At 46.3% G+C, this 19,067-nt stretch overlaps 1 protein-coding gene across 1 annotated transcript in view; it reads right to left on the bottom strand.

The window, feature by feature from the left end:
* Positions 1-18,689, bottom strand: part of IRS1 (insulin receptor substrate 1) — a 53,345-nt gene extending 34,656 nt beyond the window's left edge. The window contains 3 exon segments of the mRNA XM_081006862.1: positions 13,494-16,696; positions 16,698-16,762; positions 16,765-18,689. Of these exon segments, the coding sequence (XP_080862988.1) occupies positions 13,516-16,696; positions 16,698-16,762; positions 16,765-17,124 (3,606 nt within the window). The 5' untranslated portion in view covers positions 17,125-18,689 and the 3' untranslated portion in view covers positions 13,494-13,515.
* Between the last annotated feature and the right edge of the window lie 378 nt (positions 18,690-19,067).

Raw genomic sequence — 19,067 nt, 5'->3', positions numbered from 1 at the left:
AACTATATGGAGCCCACCCAGGAATTAAATCAGGAGTGTGCCCTGACAGAACAGATGAGAGAAGAGGATGTTGCGGAATCTTGGGCGCCAGAGATGGAGGGAGCTGCGGCCCAGCAGGAACATGAGCTTTTGGATTTGACAAATGAACTTGGAAAAAGCCAGATTAGGAAAGATAAAGTTTGGACTGATTTGGAAATGGGGGGTTGGATAGACCCCCCTATACAGGGATGTTTGGACTTTCCGAGTCTGGCAATGGGCCGTGAGATGTTTGGAGCTGTGGGGGCTCTCAATTTTGGAGGGATTCTGAAACATGTTTTTAAATACTAAATGGAGTTTAGTCTGGACTATGGAAAAGGGGCTGATTTGTTGAAAAGGGTCAAAAACATTACCAAGTTGGAGTTCCCACGAGTGAAAGGTGAATATGAAGAAGAGCTGCGTAAGGGACATGGAAGGGACTTAAGGGCCTTGGATATAAGGTTACCAGGTTAATGCGCTAGATCGATGGGATAAAAAGGACTGACAAAACCCGGGACCAGGAGGAAGGGACGCTGGATGAAGATTGGATTGTTTCTATTTCTTTTTTTTTAATCACTAGGATTGTTTTATAAAATTGATGACTGTTAGAAAAATGTTGGAACGAAACTACTTGGCTCTAGCAAAAATGTTTAAAGAATTAGGCAAGAATATTATGGTTATGAGAAGTGGGTAAAAATAAGATTTAAGTTTTAAGTTTTAAGGTTTTTTATAAGATAAGATGAAAATAGATTAAGGTAATGTAATGACAGAATATTATGAAATATGGAAAGGATTTGCTGCGATAATTATTAACTGGGATACAAAAAAAGGGAGGAGGTCAAAGAAAGAAGGTAATGAAAGTTGAAGATTTGAGAATGTTGGTTTTATTTTTATCTGTTTGTGGTGTATTTTTGTTTTTTGAATTTGTATTGTTGGATGTGGTTTGTTTTTTCATTTTCTTTTTTTTTCTTCTCTTTTCCGTTTTTTCTTCTTTCTTTCTCTGCTTTGTCTTTTTCTGTAATTTTAAAATTTTTTCAATAAATATCATTTTAAAAAAAATACAATGTCATATCATAATTTGCACATCCTTCAGATTCTTTTCTACATCTCTATTCAAGGAAGCCACTTTGGGGAGCTCTTTTTGTTGTTGCTGCTGCTGCAGAGTGCTTGATAATAACAAAGACTCTATCCAAGATCTTGTTCAACAAAGAGGTGTGTGAAACAGGCTTTTGAATACATGGTAACATTCCTCTTGTGAGTTTCACGCCCCGAGGCAAAAAGCACTATCCAACCATTCATTCTTCCATCTTGAGAACATTCCTTACCCAGTTCAAAGGCCTGAGAAACCACATACCCCAGCTACAAGCCTGCACACCTTTCCCCTTGCAGAAACTTGCAAGATGCAAAAAGTTGATTGAAGAAAGTATTTATTACGAGTGTTTAAAGACTGTTAATTAGGTGACACTATTATCAGAACTTTTGACTTAGATAAACTATGCTAATTTAATTCACAGGAGTGCAACATTTCAATCTTTCATGCATTTATAAAACCACAACATATTACAGCATGGAGTGATTCCAGTCTAAAGCTGCGCAGGTGCTCCAGTTTAAACATGGAGCTCCTGGGGAGCTCAGCCTTTCCTGTTTACTACACTTAAAACTTATGTGGAGAGCTCTTTCAAGAAGCAAAGTGAACGAGGAAGTGCTTATGTGCCTGCACATTGAAGCACTGGATGAGGCTAATGAGCTTTGATATATTCACAAGATGCACATACCTTTATAAGTTCTGCTTGGTAAAAACAGGTGCCTGAATTTTTAAAATATGATACTGTATTTTAATGTCGTCTCTCCCCTCCCACCCATTTCTGTTTTGCTGAGTGACTTCTCACCCGTTCCATACAGAAGTAGCTACACCAGCTATTCTAACTAAGAACTTCCTTGCATTTTCATTTGTTTTCCAAAATGGAGGGTGTTGTAATGCAAAATGTAGATCTGTCACTATTTGGGGGTGGGGGGGATAACAACCATGAAAGGGCTAGATCCATCTCAGATGGTCTCTGCCAGCATCCTACAATAACAGGTTTTAACATTTTCTGCTGAAACCTGTATCCTTGGGGGTTTTCCTGTTGTTATTCTGTCTCTCACAGCTACAATAAACTTACCATTAAAGTTATGGACTGGTCATTTCTTCGTCAGAGGGCAAACGGGCAAATTTTGCAGGGGATCAAATACTTTCCCCCCTCACTGTATATCTTTAAGGATAAAGCAAAACAAGTGCATTTATTTCATTTGTGTTTACAATAAATAATCCTCTAAATAAAAACAAAATACAACAAATAACTGCAGATTGCACACAACTTTGTTTGCAATTGAGATGGATGTGATGCTCTTAACATTAATAATAAATTATTATCATCATCATCATTTATACCCTGCCCATCTGGCTGGGTTTCCCCAGCCACTCTAGGCAGCTTCCAACAAAATATTAAAATACAATAATTCATCAAATATTAAAAGCTTCCCTAAACAGGGCTGCCTTCAGATGCCTTCTAAAAGTCAGATATTTGTTTATTATTGTGATTATTATTATTATTATTATTATTTGTCTGCTATTGCAGCCTGGGCTGAGCTAAACATCTTTAGTCTTTGCTCAAACCCTCCCACACCAAAAAGAAAAGAAAAGAAAAAAAGATTACTGAGTTTTCTGCTACTGAACAAAACAACCCCAGCTGAAAATTATCCTATTTACATTACTCTTTTGGAACTTATTTCTACTATAAATTCCAGGAGCAATTTGATTGCACTTGATGCACAGATCTAGAAACCTACACAGGGAATCCAAGTTGTTTTTTAAAAAATACACACAATTATTAAGCACATTATTCTAAACTGGTCTGTTCTGAAGTTCTTGAAAAGTCGTATGTCCTACTTCCTACTACTTATTCTATAGAATATACATTGCATCTAGCACTTCCACCAAGAACCACAGGGTGATATTTCAGGAAGTAGGTTGGACTAGATGGAGGGGAAAGAGTCAGCAGTGACAGAGCATGAGAAAGTTAAGGTGGGAAGATGTGGTCCTCTCTGCTCATCCACATGCCTATTAAAACAAGACCACTCACCCTGCTTTACAGGTGAATGGGGCAAATGCATTAACAAACACATGTTGCTGCCTTCATCATGTCTAGTTTGGTCCAAAGAGAGATTCCAACCTGGAATGAGGAATGAAAAGAAGAGCGACCTCCTTTTTAAAAAAATAACATCTTCATGGTGATGTCCAAATGCATTGATAATTTCCGTAGAATGGCTAAATATAGAATCATAGAATTGTATAGTTGGAAGGGACCACGAGGGTCATCTAATCCAATCCCCTGCAATGCAGGAATCTTTTTGCTCAATGTGGGGCTTGACCCACCAACCCAGGATTAGGACTCTTATGCTCTACTGCCAGCTCTTAGGTAAGAGGCAGCTAATTTTTGACAGGCTTTTCGTTCTTTTATGCATAGCTGAACTACGCAGCTCAACTTGAAATAAGGCAGAATATCTGTAGCTAAGGTCCAAGCAGCCTGACAGCACTTGGCCGATAGTTTCTGTTTGTAAAGTCTGAATGAAGGGGCGGGGGAAACGAAAGCCTTACAATCTGTCAGCAAAGACGTTTCAAAATTAAACTTTCTATATGAGAGGAGGAGTTTAAGCAGAATCTGATCTATAATTAAGACACTTGCCACAGGACACCCCCCCCCCAAAAAGCACACATTTTTCACTAGCTTCCAATTGCACTGTAAAGTTTTGCAAAGAAATCAGCAAACCTTTCAATTATAGAAGGTTAAATGTGACCTAGATATGTCAAAGATGATCAGAGAGACATACTTCAAGCCATCTTTTGGTTGATTTTTAAAAGTGCCAGACTTATTTACATCCCCTTTAACTATTTACACTCTGTGTTGATTAAAATTTGTCACACTGATACATGCATAATATATGATGTTTACTCAAGCATCCCCAACAGAACTTGCATATTGTCCTCCTTGCCCCTGCAGAATTTCATGAAAGGGTTTGCAATTCATATTTTATTTTGACATGACTGAAACCAGACTGAGTTAAGCAAAGGTGTGCATATAACATTGCATATAGTCAAGAGACCAAGATTGCCGTTTCAGCATTCTGGAGAACTGGGAACAGAGCTGGATTTGCGAACTACCTACCCTATTTCAACGTGTTTCATAAAAAGCAGTAAAAGATTATTGAAACTGGCAATTATTGCCTAAGATGTCCTTTATCAGCACTCTAAATTTAAGCAAATTATTCTGCACTCTTTAATTCTTTGGCTTACACTCTAGGGAGCTGTTTCTCTCTCTCTCTTAAAAATTATTTTAAAATTTACTTTCCTACTTTACAATATACCGTGCAAATAGGTCCAGTAACTCATAGGCTAAATTTTTTTTTTTAAGTCTATTTTTTCATCTGAAAAAAAAAAAAACCACACAGGTGAGAAGCTGAGCTTTCCTCTCTTCTCACCTTACCCCTTTGTGCCCCATTGCCCCAGGTACTTTTCTCCAGGCCTAGCTCTGATACCAGAAGTTAGCCCAGGGGTCAGCAACCTAAGGCCCATGGACCCCTGCCGCCTGCTCGGGGACCCCCACCTGCTCGGTCGGCTCCTGTGCGCTGTGCTAAATCGGCACGGAGCAGAGCGGGGACCACCTTCCACGACGCTGGCCAGCTTCCCATTGGCTGCAGGAAACTCCTGCAGCCAATGGGAAGCTGTGCATGCCTCCTCTGCACCGGAAGGAGCGCTGGAAATAGCATATGTGCATGCACGCGCACACTCTGGCCCACCGCAGGGTCTATGGGACCGTGGACCAGCCCAAGCCACTGAGTTAGCCAGACTAGGAGGAAAAGTGTCAGAAGTAATGCAGCACAGGGAGGTAAGAATCACACAGCACTATCTGGTACTGTAGACAGCATCACTTCAAAATGGGAAGGATGTCATCTTTGAATACTCCTTGAAGGTGTTTTTTTCAAAAGTAAAAAACCCAAACACCTCTGTAAGTAAAAATCTATAAGAAGGGACGCGAGTGGTGCTGTGGTCTAAACCACTGAGCTTCTTGGGCTTGCTGATCAGAAGGTCGGCGGTTAGAATCCCCTCGATGGGATGAGCTCCCGTTGCTCGGTCCCTGCTCCTGTCAACCTAGCAGTTCGAAAGCACACCCAAAACTGCAAGTAGATAAATAGGTACCGCTCTGGTTTCGGTGTTCCGTTGTGCCAGAAGCGGCTTAGTCATGCTGGCCACATGACCCGGAAAAACTGTCAAACACCGGGTCCCTCGGCCTGTAAAGAGAGATGAGCCCTGCAGTGTCATCTGCGACTGGACTTAACCGTTAGGGGTCCTTTACTTTTTAAAAATCTATAAAGGCATGGAGAAAAGTTCTAGTGCCGCTTTCTACTAAACAAAAACAAAAACAAAGGAGAACGTTCATAAAATGTTATCCCCGTCAGCAGCCTGAAGTGTGATTATGTATTATACCACCTTCCACCTCATTCAACCACATGTGTATGCACATTCCAGTGCACAGCACAGTGACACACACAACATGGATATGTGCAATGATTCCTTTAGCTGGGCTAAGTTGCAAGTGATGGAAGAAATCTTTGATGGCAACTGAGTGTAATTTTAAACAGTATGAAAGCACGATGCTTAGATAAGTTAATGAGAAAAGTTCAAATACTTAAATACAGAATAAGACACATAGGCTAAGGTTAGCAAACAATTACTAAGGGGACAAGGAAATCAAATGTCTATAGGAGGAAGCATACTGCTTCAACTTGCATACCTTACAGATTTTCAACTTACTGCCCCATAGCCACAAAAACTTCTGCAGATTGTGTCTTTGGCAATACATCCAGTTTTTTACTTTTCTTTTTAATGGTCTACAGATAAGAGTATTAATTTAAAAGTTACTCCACCTTAACTGTACCCAATATTTTAATTGGGAGTCAAGCTGACCTGCATTTCGACAGAAGGTCTGAAGTCATAACAAGTAGGAAACTTGAAACCTCTGGCAGGAAGTTCCCTAAATTTGCATGCTGACATATATGGAAAGATTATGTCCTCATCTTCACATACCTACCTACCTTGGCTGCAAGCGTAACCACATCTACTCAGAAGTAAATTCCATTGAATTCAAGTAGGAGCTTGCAACCAGGTAAGTGAGGTTATTACAGCAGTCTAAAGCCGAAAAGCTAAGGAGCTCCCCAGTAATCTGTATCTTCTGCCTTCTGGAAGAAGGTACAGGGTTATAAAGACTAGGAATAGCCATCTGAGAAACAGTTTCTACCCAAATGCGATTTTGGTTTTAAACGCAGTATAAGGAGTCTCTATGGGAGTATATTGTATTTTAAAATGGGGTATCAGAGTTTTTAGGGGGCTAACCAGGCTGGAATAGCTGGCTTGTTGGTTTGTGAATGTCTTATGTAGATTTTTCAATTTTGCTGTTCTGTATGGGATAATGACAATAAAGATTATCGTATCGTATCATAGCAACTCCTGTGTGCACCCACCCTAACAATAACTATGTCATGCAATGTGAGCAGAACTATGTGCTGGAAGCATGCAGAGTTACATAAAACCCAGAAATAACTATGACCAGTTTTGGAAGCAAGTTTTGCCCGTTCTGCCCCATGTTCCCATGCCAAAAAGTCATACCTACCAGCAAACCCAGGCTACGCGGATGAAATGATGTCACGGGATAGTGCAAGCAGGGATATAGGTTGGAATTAAATGTGAATTCTTCAGTGTGTGCCCTCCCCTAATAAGTGTCCCTCCTTGTACAAATAAAGAGGGGAAACTGAATAAGAGGCATAAAAGAATGCATTTGCTCTTTATAACTTTAATGTGCTACATCATTCTGGGTGTCTAAATAAAGAAAGCAAATGCGTCTCACAAATACTACAAGAAATAAATTAATGGTCACTAAGCAAATTTAACAGCCAAGTTGCTGCAGTAATTTTCACATGGGGAGCTGGACTCTCACCAGAGGAGTCATGAATCACATGGCTCCCAGGAGCTCTTGTTGGCACTGTTATTTCTAGTTCAGTATTTGTATCAGCAGGCAAACCTTAAATAAAGGCAACATTTTATCAGCAGAGTAATCAAAAGTTTGACCAGGGTTTTATTTGATTTGCTTTTCTGATGTCATAAAACATTTTCACTGAAGACTGAAAAAGCAGATTATCATAAAACCTACAATTAGGTTATTACTGTCTTGTCTTGATAGTAGAACTTGATTTTACATGCAAAAAACTTCCCCATGTAGCAGAAGCACAAGACATTCGGCACATCAGATATCTGCTTGGTACCATGGCTTAGTACAAAAATTTGGGCTCTAGGAGAGAAGCTACTTTGCTCCTCCCTGGTCTATCTGCAGCAGTATTTAAAAACCTCAATTATGCCATGTTCATAAAAATATGCACTTTAAATCCTTAATACCCTTCAATTATGACCCTCCTAGTGGCACAGCTATAAAACTGCTAGCACATGTGCAAAGCTAAGCAGGGTCAAACTGGATGCGGGACCTTGTGTTGAGATTCCTGCATTGCAGGGGGTTGGACAAGATGGCACTTGGAGTTCCTTCCAGCTCTGATTCTATGACCTCTGCACTGACCATGCTGAGTTAAAGTGAGGAATGAACAGGCATAACTTAACTTTAATGAGGAACCACCAGCTCCAGGCTGGTCCTAGCCTGCAGAGCCTTTTGATCCAGCTCATAGCCTCTCCTCCTCTGCCTCACACCTCCACTTCCAGGGTTTTGGTGCTCCTCTTTTGCCAGCTGTGCAGCATGTGGTTCTTCGGTACTCAGTCCTGCATCCCCCTTGCCTCACTGGGATTCCCTGGAGCTGTCTGTGGACAGCGGGTAAAGTTCCTCCTTTCAAGAACAAGCCAAACCATGCAAAACCTGAAGGAAGGTCACTGTCCCTTTAATTCACCCTCATCTTGGGTTCCTCCCTCACAGAGAGCAGGAACGGGGCTTCCACATTGTCCTTGTGGATCTTGCATAGCAGCTATGGCTTCCTGCCTATGGTCTGGTCTGGCAGCTGGGAGAAGGAGGTGGTTTTTAAGAAGTGTATTCCCCACCCCACCCTGCCAACCAAGATGCACACACAACACCAGGCACCTATCAAGCAGTTTGATACAAATCGAGCGAAGGAGGAATGTACAAGTGAACATCTGCCCCCCTTCTTTTCTCTCTCCCTGCCCCCCAACATTTCTCCCCCTCCACACACATGGCTTTCCATGGCCTTCTGTTCTTTAAAGTTCCTTTGCCTTGAAGAGTTTGCTGAACTTGTAGGGGAGGAACAGGATGCAAAGCATATCTACCAAGAGGGTGGCATTCAGCTAGGTTTTGCTCAGACCTGACCCACTGAAGTGAATGAACATGGCAAAGTTAAGGCCATTACTGTAATTTCAACAGGTCTGCCCTGAGCAAAGCTTGGTTTAAAATCACTTCTTAAGACCAGGGCTTCCCAAACTTGGGTCTCCAGCTGTTTCTGGACTACAATACCTACCCTGCTACGTATTGTGGACTACAATACCTTCCTGCTAGTTAAGATGATGGGAACTGTTCAAAAACAGCTGGAGACCCAAGTTTGGGAAACCCTGCCTTAGACCAAACTGCGAGACAAGGAAGAGGAGATTGCGGGTTCATGCCACAGAAGCACCCCATTCCTAGAGTGGGTCACAGATGTTAACACTCCCCACTTTTGCCCCCTTTCCTCCATTTTGTTCTGTGAATGGGGGGCATAGTTACGTAGGGTGAGCAAGAATACACCGAAGAGAGAACTCTTTTCCTTCTCCCCACCAGTGTTAGAAACTGAGATATGAAAGCTAGGAGCTAAATGGCACCTTAAACCTGGGTTATGGGCGCAACGACGGAATGTCTAGGTGCGCTTTTTTTAATAAGAATACAAAGCTGAAAATGAAGGAACTGTAGCTAAAAATTTATGTTCATTTTTCACATGGTCTAGTCCTTCCCCTGCCCATCCCACCTCTCTAATATTTTTAAGAGGGTCTCTTCTCCAGTCTTCAGAGAGTAGCCAGAAGTGGGAAGGCACAAAAAAGGTCTTTCTTTCCACTCTGCAGTTTTAATCTGAAATCTTAGGCGCAGTACTGCAACCAGAGCTCAGAAATTGCTCACTCCAATGAAATTCCCTGTCGCAAAATGTGCCTAGAACAATGGGAGTTTCGAACACTGAACCCCACCCTAAGGTTCCAGCAGCTGTGATTTAAATTAACAGGTCAGTCTTTCCAGTATCTTAAATAGGCTTTCAAATCCCTCTTTAAAAACACGAACAAGGAAACAAGAGTTATGTTTTATCTTTTCACCTTTAGCGGGTATTGCTGGGTGCCTTACAAACAATTCCTTCTCTCAGTTATTTCTTCTCTTCCTTATCCTCATTTATTTACAGAGACTAATGCCTGTATACATGGACCCTGCTCACTACTGGTGTGTGTGGCTGCAATGGATTTCGTATTAAAGGAATGTGGCCCTCGAAAGAAAAATGGCTCATGTGAACATTACAGAACATTGGCTTCATTCTTTCCCTTCCCTGGGCAACACTGTCAACTACAGAGAATACATTACAGATAGCATAGCCAAGAAACGTGCGATGTCTACATACAGCTTCACTGATCCAATATTTTCCAGGGAGAGAACAGCGGTATGTATTCCTGTAGTTAAAACATGTGTGAGCAATGAACAAATAAAGCATGACTGCCCAAATAACCTCCACAGAAGTACTTAATGCTGCTTGTATATCTTTGTGCACAGTCTTAAGCATAGATATATTCCCAGTTCCACCTGAATAAAGATGCAACGGAGGCCAAGACATCTTCACAGTCAACAATCTAAAAACAGGCCAATAACAGACTTTATTGCTTGGCTCAGTGAAACTATATTGCTAACAGAATTCCACTCCCAGCCAAAGCAGTTCTGTCAGTCTAAACGCTGTTCTTGCCTATGTCTGAATGAGAAGTGAACAGAATGTCTTCAGCTATGAATCAAACTAAAAGAAAACCGCAGCAATTATTAAAAATGCGCAGGAAGAGCCAAACTCTACAGGTTGCAGCAGACTTGACATGGGTTTTTGCTTCAAACAGGACATGCAAAATATTCACTGCCTTAACATGCACAAAAACAAAATGGCAGCAAAATAGCCCCTCTCATAAAGCATCAAAAGAGCAACGTAAGAGGATCAGGAAATGTAAATACTCTCGACTTTAAGATGTCATAGGAATTGCATATATTCAGCCAAGAAGGCAAGGGAGAACTGTGATCCCATGTGAGGAGGAATTGAACTCTCTACAACATTTAATTTCCCCACTACCCTTCTCTGAAGAATGTAAAAAAGACTGCATCGCACCCATCCTCCCAGAAAACCCCCACAATAGCTCAGTTAGCTGAATATTAGAAAGCAACACGTATAGTGCTCAGGGGCAAGAATCTGTCTACATTTCACTATATGATTGTGCTAGTATGGTACTTGAGCTCTGCATAGTTCACTGGACAGCACCCTTGAAAACCACAACTGATTTATTGAAACAACCAAACAACAGAAGTCCAGCACAGCAATGGTTTCCATTAGACAAACCATCAAGGAATAAAACATTAGCCAAGCAGCCCACTTTCATAGTCACCAGTGTTCCATGAGAAGTTGTGTTACCCTGTAACTGTTCTCAGGATCTGCTGGTAACATGACAAAGGAACAACCGAGGAAATCGAGGACCATAAAACAAAGAAATTAACTGCTTATATATATTATGCAGCAACAAAGCTATAAACTCTTAGAATTGAAGCGTCTGGGGAAAGTCAGTAAGAGCAGAAACAAAGTGGAATCTAGAGAATGGTGTTATGAAGATTATTTAGACTACATTTTGAATAGGCAGCAAAAGAATGAGGCTCGCCATAACAATTCATAGTTGTGCCAGGGATATTGTGACTGCAAATAATGTGGCTGTCAAGAGCGCATCCATGAAAAACATTGTTTTCATTATAAGAAGCACTTGCAAGGCGGCCTACAAATCTTTACTATCTGCATTTATAGAATCATAGAATTGTAGAGTTGGAAGGGGCCCTGAGGGTCATTTAATCTAACCCCCTGCAATGTAGGAATCTCAACTAAAGCACCCATTCCAGATGGCCCTCACATTGAAATTTAAAGGCAGTAAGTGGTTAGAGTGTTGGAACAGGACTTGGAGACCCAGGTTCAAATACCCACAGCGATGAAGCTCACTAGGCGATCTTGGGCCATTCACTGTCAGTATAAACTACTACAAAGGGTTGTTGTGTAGATAAAACAAGGAGGTGCAGAACCATGTACAACACCTCAAGCTTTTTCTAGGAAAGGTGGAATATGAATGTAATAAATATAGCTATTTAAAAATCTACCTGGTGCACACAGGAGAAGCAACAGGACCTACATGATAATTTGTGATTTGCTATGTAGTAAAAAGCAGTAATAAAGGTGCTTACTTTGTTTTTTGATGGTGCAAAATGTTTATTCTGGGTATTCACAGTTTTCATTTTCAATCCTCACGTATTCAACTACAGGAAAACCACCTCTGTGCTTTGTAAGGGCATTTACCACTCCCATCTCTCAACACTGTTAGTACTTATACCCAGCAAACACATAATTAAAACACGTCACAGAACAGAAGAAGTGTTTGTTATGACATTCTAAGATCAAAAAGCACACTGCTGAATTTGCCTCCATCTGTGCCAGTACAAACATTTCCTACGTCTCACCAGTAATTGCCATGGATCAAAGATAACGGGGGTAGTAGGAAGAGGTCAGATCAGGAGGAGTGTGATAATACAAAGCTCAGGGCAGAATCATAACTGCAGAACATCAAGATTTGACAAGCATAATGAGTGGAAGAAACACTGTAAGAGTGGCAGCCATATTCGTATCAGCAGTACACACACCCTAGAAAACCTACAGCGGTGATAAAGCATCTCATTATTTTATTATGCTTCCTTGTGCAGACTCATGGGACCATAAACGAACCTAAAACATTCTCTTTGCTACTTCACTCATCACCATAATTTAAATGCAGAAAGTTTATGGAAATTCTGCTTAATTTACTATTTAAGAACTGCTCATTCATCTACTTTTGCTCAATGCAACACAACTGCAGGAAAGCCTTCTCAACAACGTCAAGCATATTCTAAGTTAGTGTGCCTTTTGTTTCATATCCACTGTGCTTTGCAAACATCATCTACTGGTAATTAATCCCCATAGCAACCCATTGAGGTAAGTATTACTACACGTATTCTACGCATAGGAAAACTTGCCCGGAGCCACAAAACTTGTCACTGGCTCATTCAGGATTAGACTGCAGAGGTTTCCAATTCCAGCTTTCATGCCCTAAGTTAAAGACCACACCTCTTTCTCATATGCAGCATGCACACTTGCTCAGGAACACGCAAACACAGGATTCCTTTCTTTTAGACGGCAGTTTTCTGAAGTTTAAACAAGTAGGACAGCAGAATATTCACAAAGACACTTCTCAGAGTCTCAGCCAAAAGTGGATTAGGGGATTTCATAGAGAAAAGTATAATGTAGTAGCAACAATAATAACAACAATAACAATGGTGTCTACACGTAAAAGATTATGCTTTGGGAGTGCTGTATTACACGATATATTGTTTCTAAAGCTACAAAAGCAAATGAGAAACAAAGAAACCCATTTAATATCCCACTATCAGGGTTTTAAACAGCTGCAACATTTTTGCAATGATTCCCCCCCCCCCCCTTTGTGCAACTGCCTCAATTTCCAGATCAAATGCCATTAGAAAGGATATTAGAAAGGGATATTACACAGCAAAACACAAAGCAAGACAGATTTTGTTTGTTTGAGATATATTAACCAGTATTAACCAGGCTTCAAAACCAAGCATAGCCTGAGATTTCATCTCATGTTTGCTATCTAGTAGCAGTGACTTCCTCCTTTCCCTATTAACAATCCTTTCATAGGACTTTGTTTCCTTGACAAATGTTTATATTATGACCATAAACAGAGCAATATAACAGACCTAACCCTCCTTAACCAGAATTAATGGGATTTGTATGCCCTGACCACCCGTCCTTTAAAACAGACTTGTTCCAGTTCTAACTCACCAGTAAACTGAGGAGCTCTACACACACACACACACACACACACACACAGTATGTAGGAGTGACCAGGGGCAAAATAGGGGACTAGATGCAGTGCACAAGTAGATGGCAGAACGGTCAGATCTATTAACGGTTACATAATTTAAACCAACTAACGAAATGTGACCTAACCCATGATGCCTAGCTGAGAGATTGTTCATTTAAGGGCTTACTGGGGGTACCAATTCAAGTCATCTTTTTTGCAATAGTCCAAAGCAGTATCCCCACCCCACCCCTATGAACCAACCATTAGCTCACAGCATGCTCACCTTGTCTCTGGCTCTTGCCCAGCTACTGGATGTCCTCCCGCTTGTGGAAGCTGATGCTGGCATATGCACTTAATTCATCACCCAAGTGGCTACTCCCACAAGGCTGATTAGGAGATTTAGGTGGCTGATGCTGCTGTGTCGGCTGCTTGACCCCTAGCAGAGAAGCGCTCTCCTGAGGGTGGGGGTGGGGGTGGTGATGATGCTGGCGGTGATTAAAATCCTTCACTAAGTCCAGGTCGATGTAATTGAGCCCATTCTCCACGCCACCCCCAGCTCCGCCAGCTGCCTGATCCCTCCTGAACGCCGCTGTGCCAAGGCCGGAGAAGGCCCCTGCCTCCCCAGATGCAGGCTTGAGCCAGACGTTTTCGAAGGAGGCTGAGCTGTGGCGCTTGGCGTCTTCAGAGCCTCCTCCTGGTCCGTGGGGCAGGGCTGAGGCCCCAAGGCCACCACCAGGCGTGGTCGAGGAAGCAAACGTCTCAGAGCTGTGGCGCCGCCGGCCTCCCTGAGGGTCAGCACGAATCACTTTGGCACTCTGGTTGCTGCGGCTGGGGCTCAGGCTGACGTGCGTGAAGGCGCTGCTCATCCCCGGGGGCCCCATCATGGACGAGTGGGGCAAGACAGCCGGCAGCTCCCCCGGCTGCGCCTGGGGGTGTTGAGAAGGCAGGCCCACAGGTGGGGGGCTTTTCTCCGGCCTGCCGTGACCCATCCTCATGTCAGCGTAGCTGAGCAGGAGGGCCGGAGGGGGAGGAGAGGGGGTGTGGGCACACACTACATACTGCCCCCCGCTGCCCAGCTGCATGCTCATATAGTCTCGGCCACCGGGGGGAGCTGCCCCGGCCCGGCTTGGCTGCATGGATGCCAAGGTAGCTGGGCAAGCTGCCCCCCAGTCCATATTCATATACTCCTCTGAGCTGGAGCCAGCATCTCCGTGGGGCAAAGGCGACGGGAAGGCAGGTTGCTTGAACTCAATGTTCACGTACTCACCAGGGCTTTTGGGCTCTGGGAGCTGTTCCCGAGCCCGAGGCAGAGTGCTGGCCTTTGGGCCATCCAAGGACAGCCGGGTAGGCCTGGCTAGGCGGCTCTTGGTCCGCACAGCTGCGTCCACAGTACAAGAAGGAGCAGGCTGCAATGGCTGTGTCTGTGCGGGAAGGGCATACCCCACACCCTCCTGTCCCCCAGGGCCACCGAGGCTGTCACTACTAGTGGAGGAGGAGGAGTCCTCGGCAGCAGCGTAGAGCAAGCGGCCGGAGCTAAAGGACATCCGCATCTGGGCATTTCCCTCTTCACCTGTCCTGCGTTGCATGTGCTTGAAGGAACGTGGCAGGGAGAAGTAGGAGTAGATGGGCTTGTGGTGGGACCGGATGGGTCCTTGCACAGATGGCTCTTCTGGGCCTGGAGGTCCTGAGCTGGCGAAGTAGCAATCTGGAGGGGTGCTGGTAGCAGATCCACTAGCTGGAGACATGTTGATGTAATCGCTCCCACCACTCGGCAGCTTCCCCTCGTTGCTCTCCACGGAGAGCTTGGGGTGGTGGCTAGTCCCATTCATCCATAATTTGCTGTAGGCAGCAGAACCACTGTCTGGAGAGCAGCTGCCGCTGGGAGACATCATCATGTAGCCATTGGAGTCCACTGTGGCCTGTACATGACGGCCTCCTCTCCCAGGGTTGATGATCTGCTGTGGGGCAGACACACTCTTAGGGCTCATGGGCATATAATCACCACCTTTGGGAGTACTACCACCATTGGGAACTGGGGCCACTCCTGGCAACATTGGCATGTAGCCATCATCAGTGTGTGGGGTAGAGTTGGTCCGGTGGTGGTTGCCCTCCACCTGATGCATCTCTAGACACTCCTCAGGGTAAGAATGGGTTGGTACAAAGGCAGAATGTCGATAGGAGGAGAGCCTGCTGCCACCACAGGAATAAGAGGGGAGCATCTCGGTATATTCCTCAATGGAGGCCACTGAAGACTGTGAGGGAGTCTTCTGGTGGGAGATGGTAGGGGAGGTACCAGCTGAATGAGTCCTTTTCCTGAAGCCTTTCTCCGGATCACCCACATCCTCACTGCCAAGCCGGGGGCAGCAGGGGGCAGCAGGGCAGCGGGTCTGCTGCTGTTGAAGGTGGCAAGTGCGGGGGGTGAAATGACCATTAGGAGCTGCGATGCTGCAGCAGGACGAAGCTGCCTTCCCTCCCATGCATATGTAGTTGCTGAGCTCCTCGTCTCCCCGGGCAGGTGGGGTGTGTCCTAGAGAATCAGGGGTCACGCTGCGGAAGGAGCTGCGGAAGTCACAGGGACTGGATCCATACTCGTCTGACGAGATGAAGCCCCCGTCGCTGGGGGAGCCAGAGACCGAAGCGCTGGAGCGACGCGGGAAGAGGCAGTCCGAGGTGGAGCCGTGGCCGCTTGTGCTGCTGGACGACAGGCTGACCGGGCTCGTAGCAGAAGGGGAGCAGCGTGAGGAAGGCATTGGGATGGAGCGGCTGTGGTTGAGAGGGGGGTGGAGCCTAGAGCTGCCACGGTGCCTGTGCGAGTTGGTCCGGTTGGCGCTTGGGCTAACTGGGCTCCCGTCCACCGAAGCTGGCCTGGACATGGTACCTTCTCCATCACTGGAGGCTCTGACACGGAAAGAGTTGGGCTTGCCCCCTGTCCCTCCTCCCACACCACTGCCAGCAGGAGAGGTAGCTGTCACGCTCTCAGTCCTGGACCTACGGCTGAGCCCCACCTGGCTGGGTGGGGGGTTGTTGACATGGTGCCTGCTGCGGAGAGGCACCGATATAGGGTTGGAGCAGTTGGAGGAGGACTGGCTTTTGCTACGGGGGCGGAACTCCTCGCTCATGGCCCGCATAGCCTCCAAGATGGTCTCATGCATGTTCTGGGCTACTACCGAGTCATCTACTTGCATCCAGAACTCACCTGGTCCAGTGACCGCAGAACGCCCCACCTCAATGAAAAAGAAGTTCTCCGAGTGGCCACACCGCCGGATGTTGAGCAGCTGCAGCACCACGGCTGCCGCGTCAGAGTTCAGCTTGACGAAGCTGATGGTCTTGTTGGTTAGGCACAGGCGGTAGATGCCGATCAGATTCTTAGTCTGGCCCAGACCCTTGGGTTTCAAGATCACCTGCCAAACTTCCTTGAATGCTGGGCCAGGAGCCATATCACCATAGGTGTCCTCCCCTGCCTCTCCCATCCCAATGCTTCCACCACCCATGGTGACATCCCCGTGGTGGTGGTGGTGGTGGTGATGGTGGTGGTGGTGATGGTGGTGCTGATGGCTCTTGGCCCGGTTGTGCAGTTGTAGCAGAGCCTGGTACCAACTCTCCTGCTCAGGCTCGCTGTCAGCAGCAATGGCAAAGTGTTCGTCTTTAGTGTAGAGCGCCACAAGGTACTTATTTTTGGAGTCTGCCCTCTTGTTGATGTTGAAGCAGCTCTCCAGCGGGATAGAGCGCTTGGGGCCCCCCGACTTGTGCCTCCACTTCTTTTCATTTTCATAGTACTCCAGCCGGGCGGGTCCGGACTCGCTGGCTGCCCTCAGCACGAAGAAGCGCTTGTGCATGCTCTTGGGTTTGCGCAAGTAACCCACCTTCCTGACATCTGAGAAGAAGCCCTCGTTATTATCCGTGGGGCTCGCCATGCTGGAAGGGGAGAGAGGTGGCAGAGCGGCTCTCCTACTGCAAACAGGCAGCTTCCAAAACAGCAGAGGGGGAAACAAAGCAACAACAACAAAAGAGAACTAACGGAGCAGCCCAAAATCCAATTCTTGCAGCAGCAGCAACCAAACAAAACAAAACCCCAGCAAAACAGCACTGCAAACCTCCCCCCCCCCTCCAAAAAGGGGATAGGAAGAGAGTAGCAGGCAAGAGAGCAGCTGTTCAGCGTCCTTCCAGCTCCAGAAGCAGAGTTTGGGTTGCTGTTTTTATTTCCAAATCACCCTTCGCAGGAGAAACGTGGCTTTCAAAAGTCCAGTCCAGGAAAGTCTCGTCCGAGCAGCCGCCGGGAAAGGGGAGAAGTGCATAATTTCATCCGTGAGGGGTGGAAATTCCTCCAGCGACGGGAGCAGGATGGGGTTCCCCCGTCGCTTCCCTCCCAAACAAACAGCCCCCTCCCCTTCTCAAGTTACCCCTCAGCAAGGAGCGAATTTCAGGTGCCGATTAAATATCCTCTCGCGTTGGGAAGGGAAGATTTGCTTTTGCAAAAAAAAATAATAAGAGGAGAAGGGAGGAAAGTCTCCGTCGTGAACGCAGGCAACCCTTCTTTCCGAAAGCAAAAAAACAACAACAGTCAGTCAAAACACCACGCCAACCACCTTGTTTTTCTTCCCCGCCAAAAAAATGTCAGTCAAAATATCCTTCGCGGGAGAGAGAGAGATTTGGGGGGGGGGGGCGCGTCGAAAAGAACCCAAACAAACAAAATATCGGGGGGGGGGGGAATCAGCGCCGCTGAGACTGCAGCTTCTTCAGCTTGTGCAGGAGAAGACTGGCGACCCCATTCAGTCCCGTCTGGTTAGGGCGAGAAAGTGCCATTTCGACACAAAACGCGGGCAGGCGGCTGCAGGGGCGAGAGCCGGGAAGGAGAAGGCGAGGAGGGGAAGCTGCCCGAGCGGAGGAGAAGGAGGAGGAACATCCTCGCGGCGGCGGCGGCGGCGGCTCCTGCTTCCACCTCCTCCGCCTCTTCTTCATTCCAGTCGGGAAAGTCTCGGAGGGCACTCGCAGCAGCGGCGGCGGCGGCGGAATCCGTCTCCCTCCTGCACCACCGCTACGTCCTCTTCCTCCTCGTGCGCCCCAGGATGAAGGAGGCGAGCGAGGGGGGGAAACAGCAGCCGCCGGACTTGCTTGCTTGCTTTGCTCGCTGGCTTGTCTCTCCCTCTCCCTCCTCGGGCTGCTGCTGCTGCTTGCGGCGGCGCCTGCAGTAGCTGCAACTCCGCAGACTTTCCCGAAGAGCCCCCGCGAACCAAAACAAGCGGCTGCCGTCTGTGTTTATTATGAGTCCAGCCCCCTCCAGCCGCCGCCGCCGACACTCCGTCTCACTCCTAGGAGAAAAACACGTGATGGCGCCAGTGCGTGGACCATCCCCATCTCCAGCCCCAGCAGCAGCAAGAGCGCGGGAGAGCAGGGCGAGGTGGGAGGGAGCGGGGTGGAAATAAGCGCCCACGCGCAGCCTAGCTTAGTTAGCGCGGCATTCCAAGCCCGCCTTCCCGCTCCCATGCCTGCCGCGGCGGCGGCTTTTTCATTCAGCACCGCAGCCAGAGCGCTTACCTTTAGGCGCTGATCGCGTCCGGAGCCTCGGCGGGGGGTCGCTTTCCTATTGGAGCACCTGCCTGTCCTTCTCTGGGCCTCCTAAGGGTTGTGTGGAGAGAGCCAGACGGGGAGGCAAACCCAGGCTTGGTTGAGAAGCGCGGCGTAGTAGTTTGTTATGTATAATATGTGTGTGTGCGCGCGCGCGCGCGGGAGCGAGCTCGCGCCTTCTCCCCCCCCCCCCCCCACATACACACACACATATATATATATGAGGGAGAGAAAGAGTAGACGCCATTCACTGGCGTGATATTTATAAAACGAGGGGGTTGCGGGTCTCGCT

This window comes from Podarcis pityusensis, assembly GCF_964106645.2.
Source record: "Podarcis pityusensis genome assembly, chromosome: 5".
Lineage (NCBI taxonomy): Eukaryota > Metazoa > Chordata > Lepidosauria > Squamata > Lacertidae > Podarcis > Podarcis pityusensis.
The sequence above is the reverse complement of the archived record's forward strand: the minus strand, read 5'-3'. Positions and strand labels throughout refer to the sequence as shown.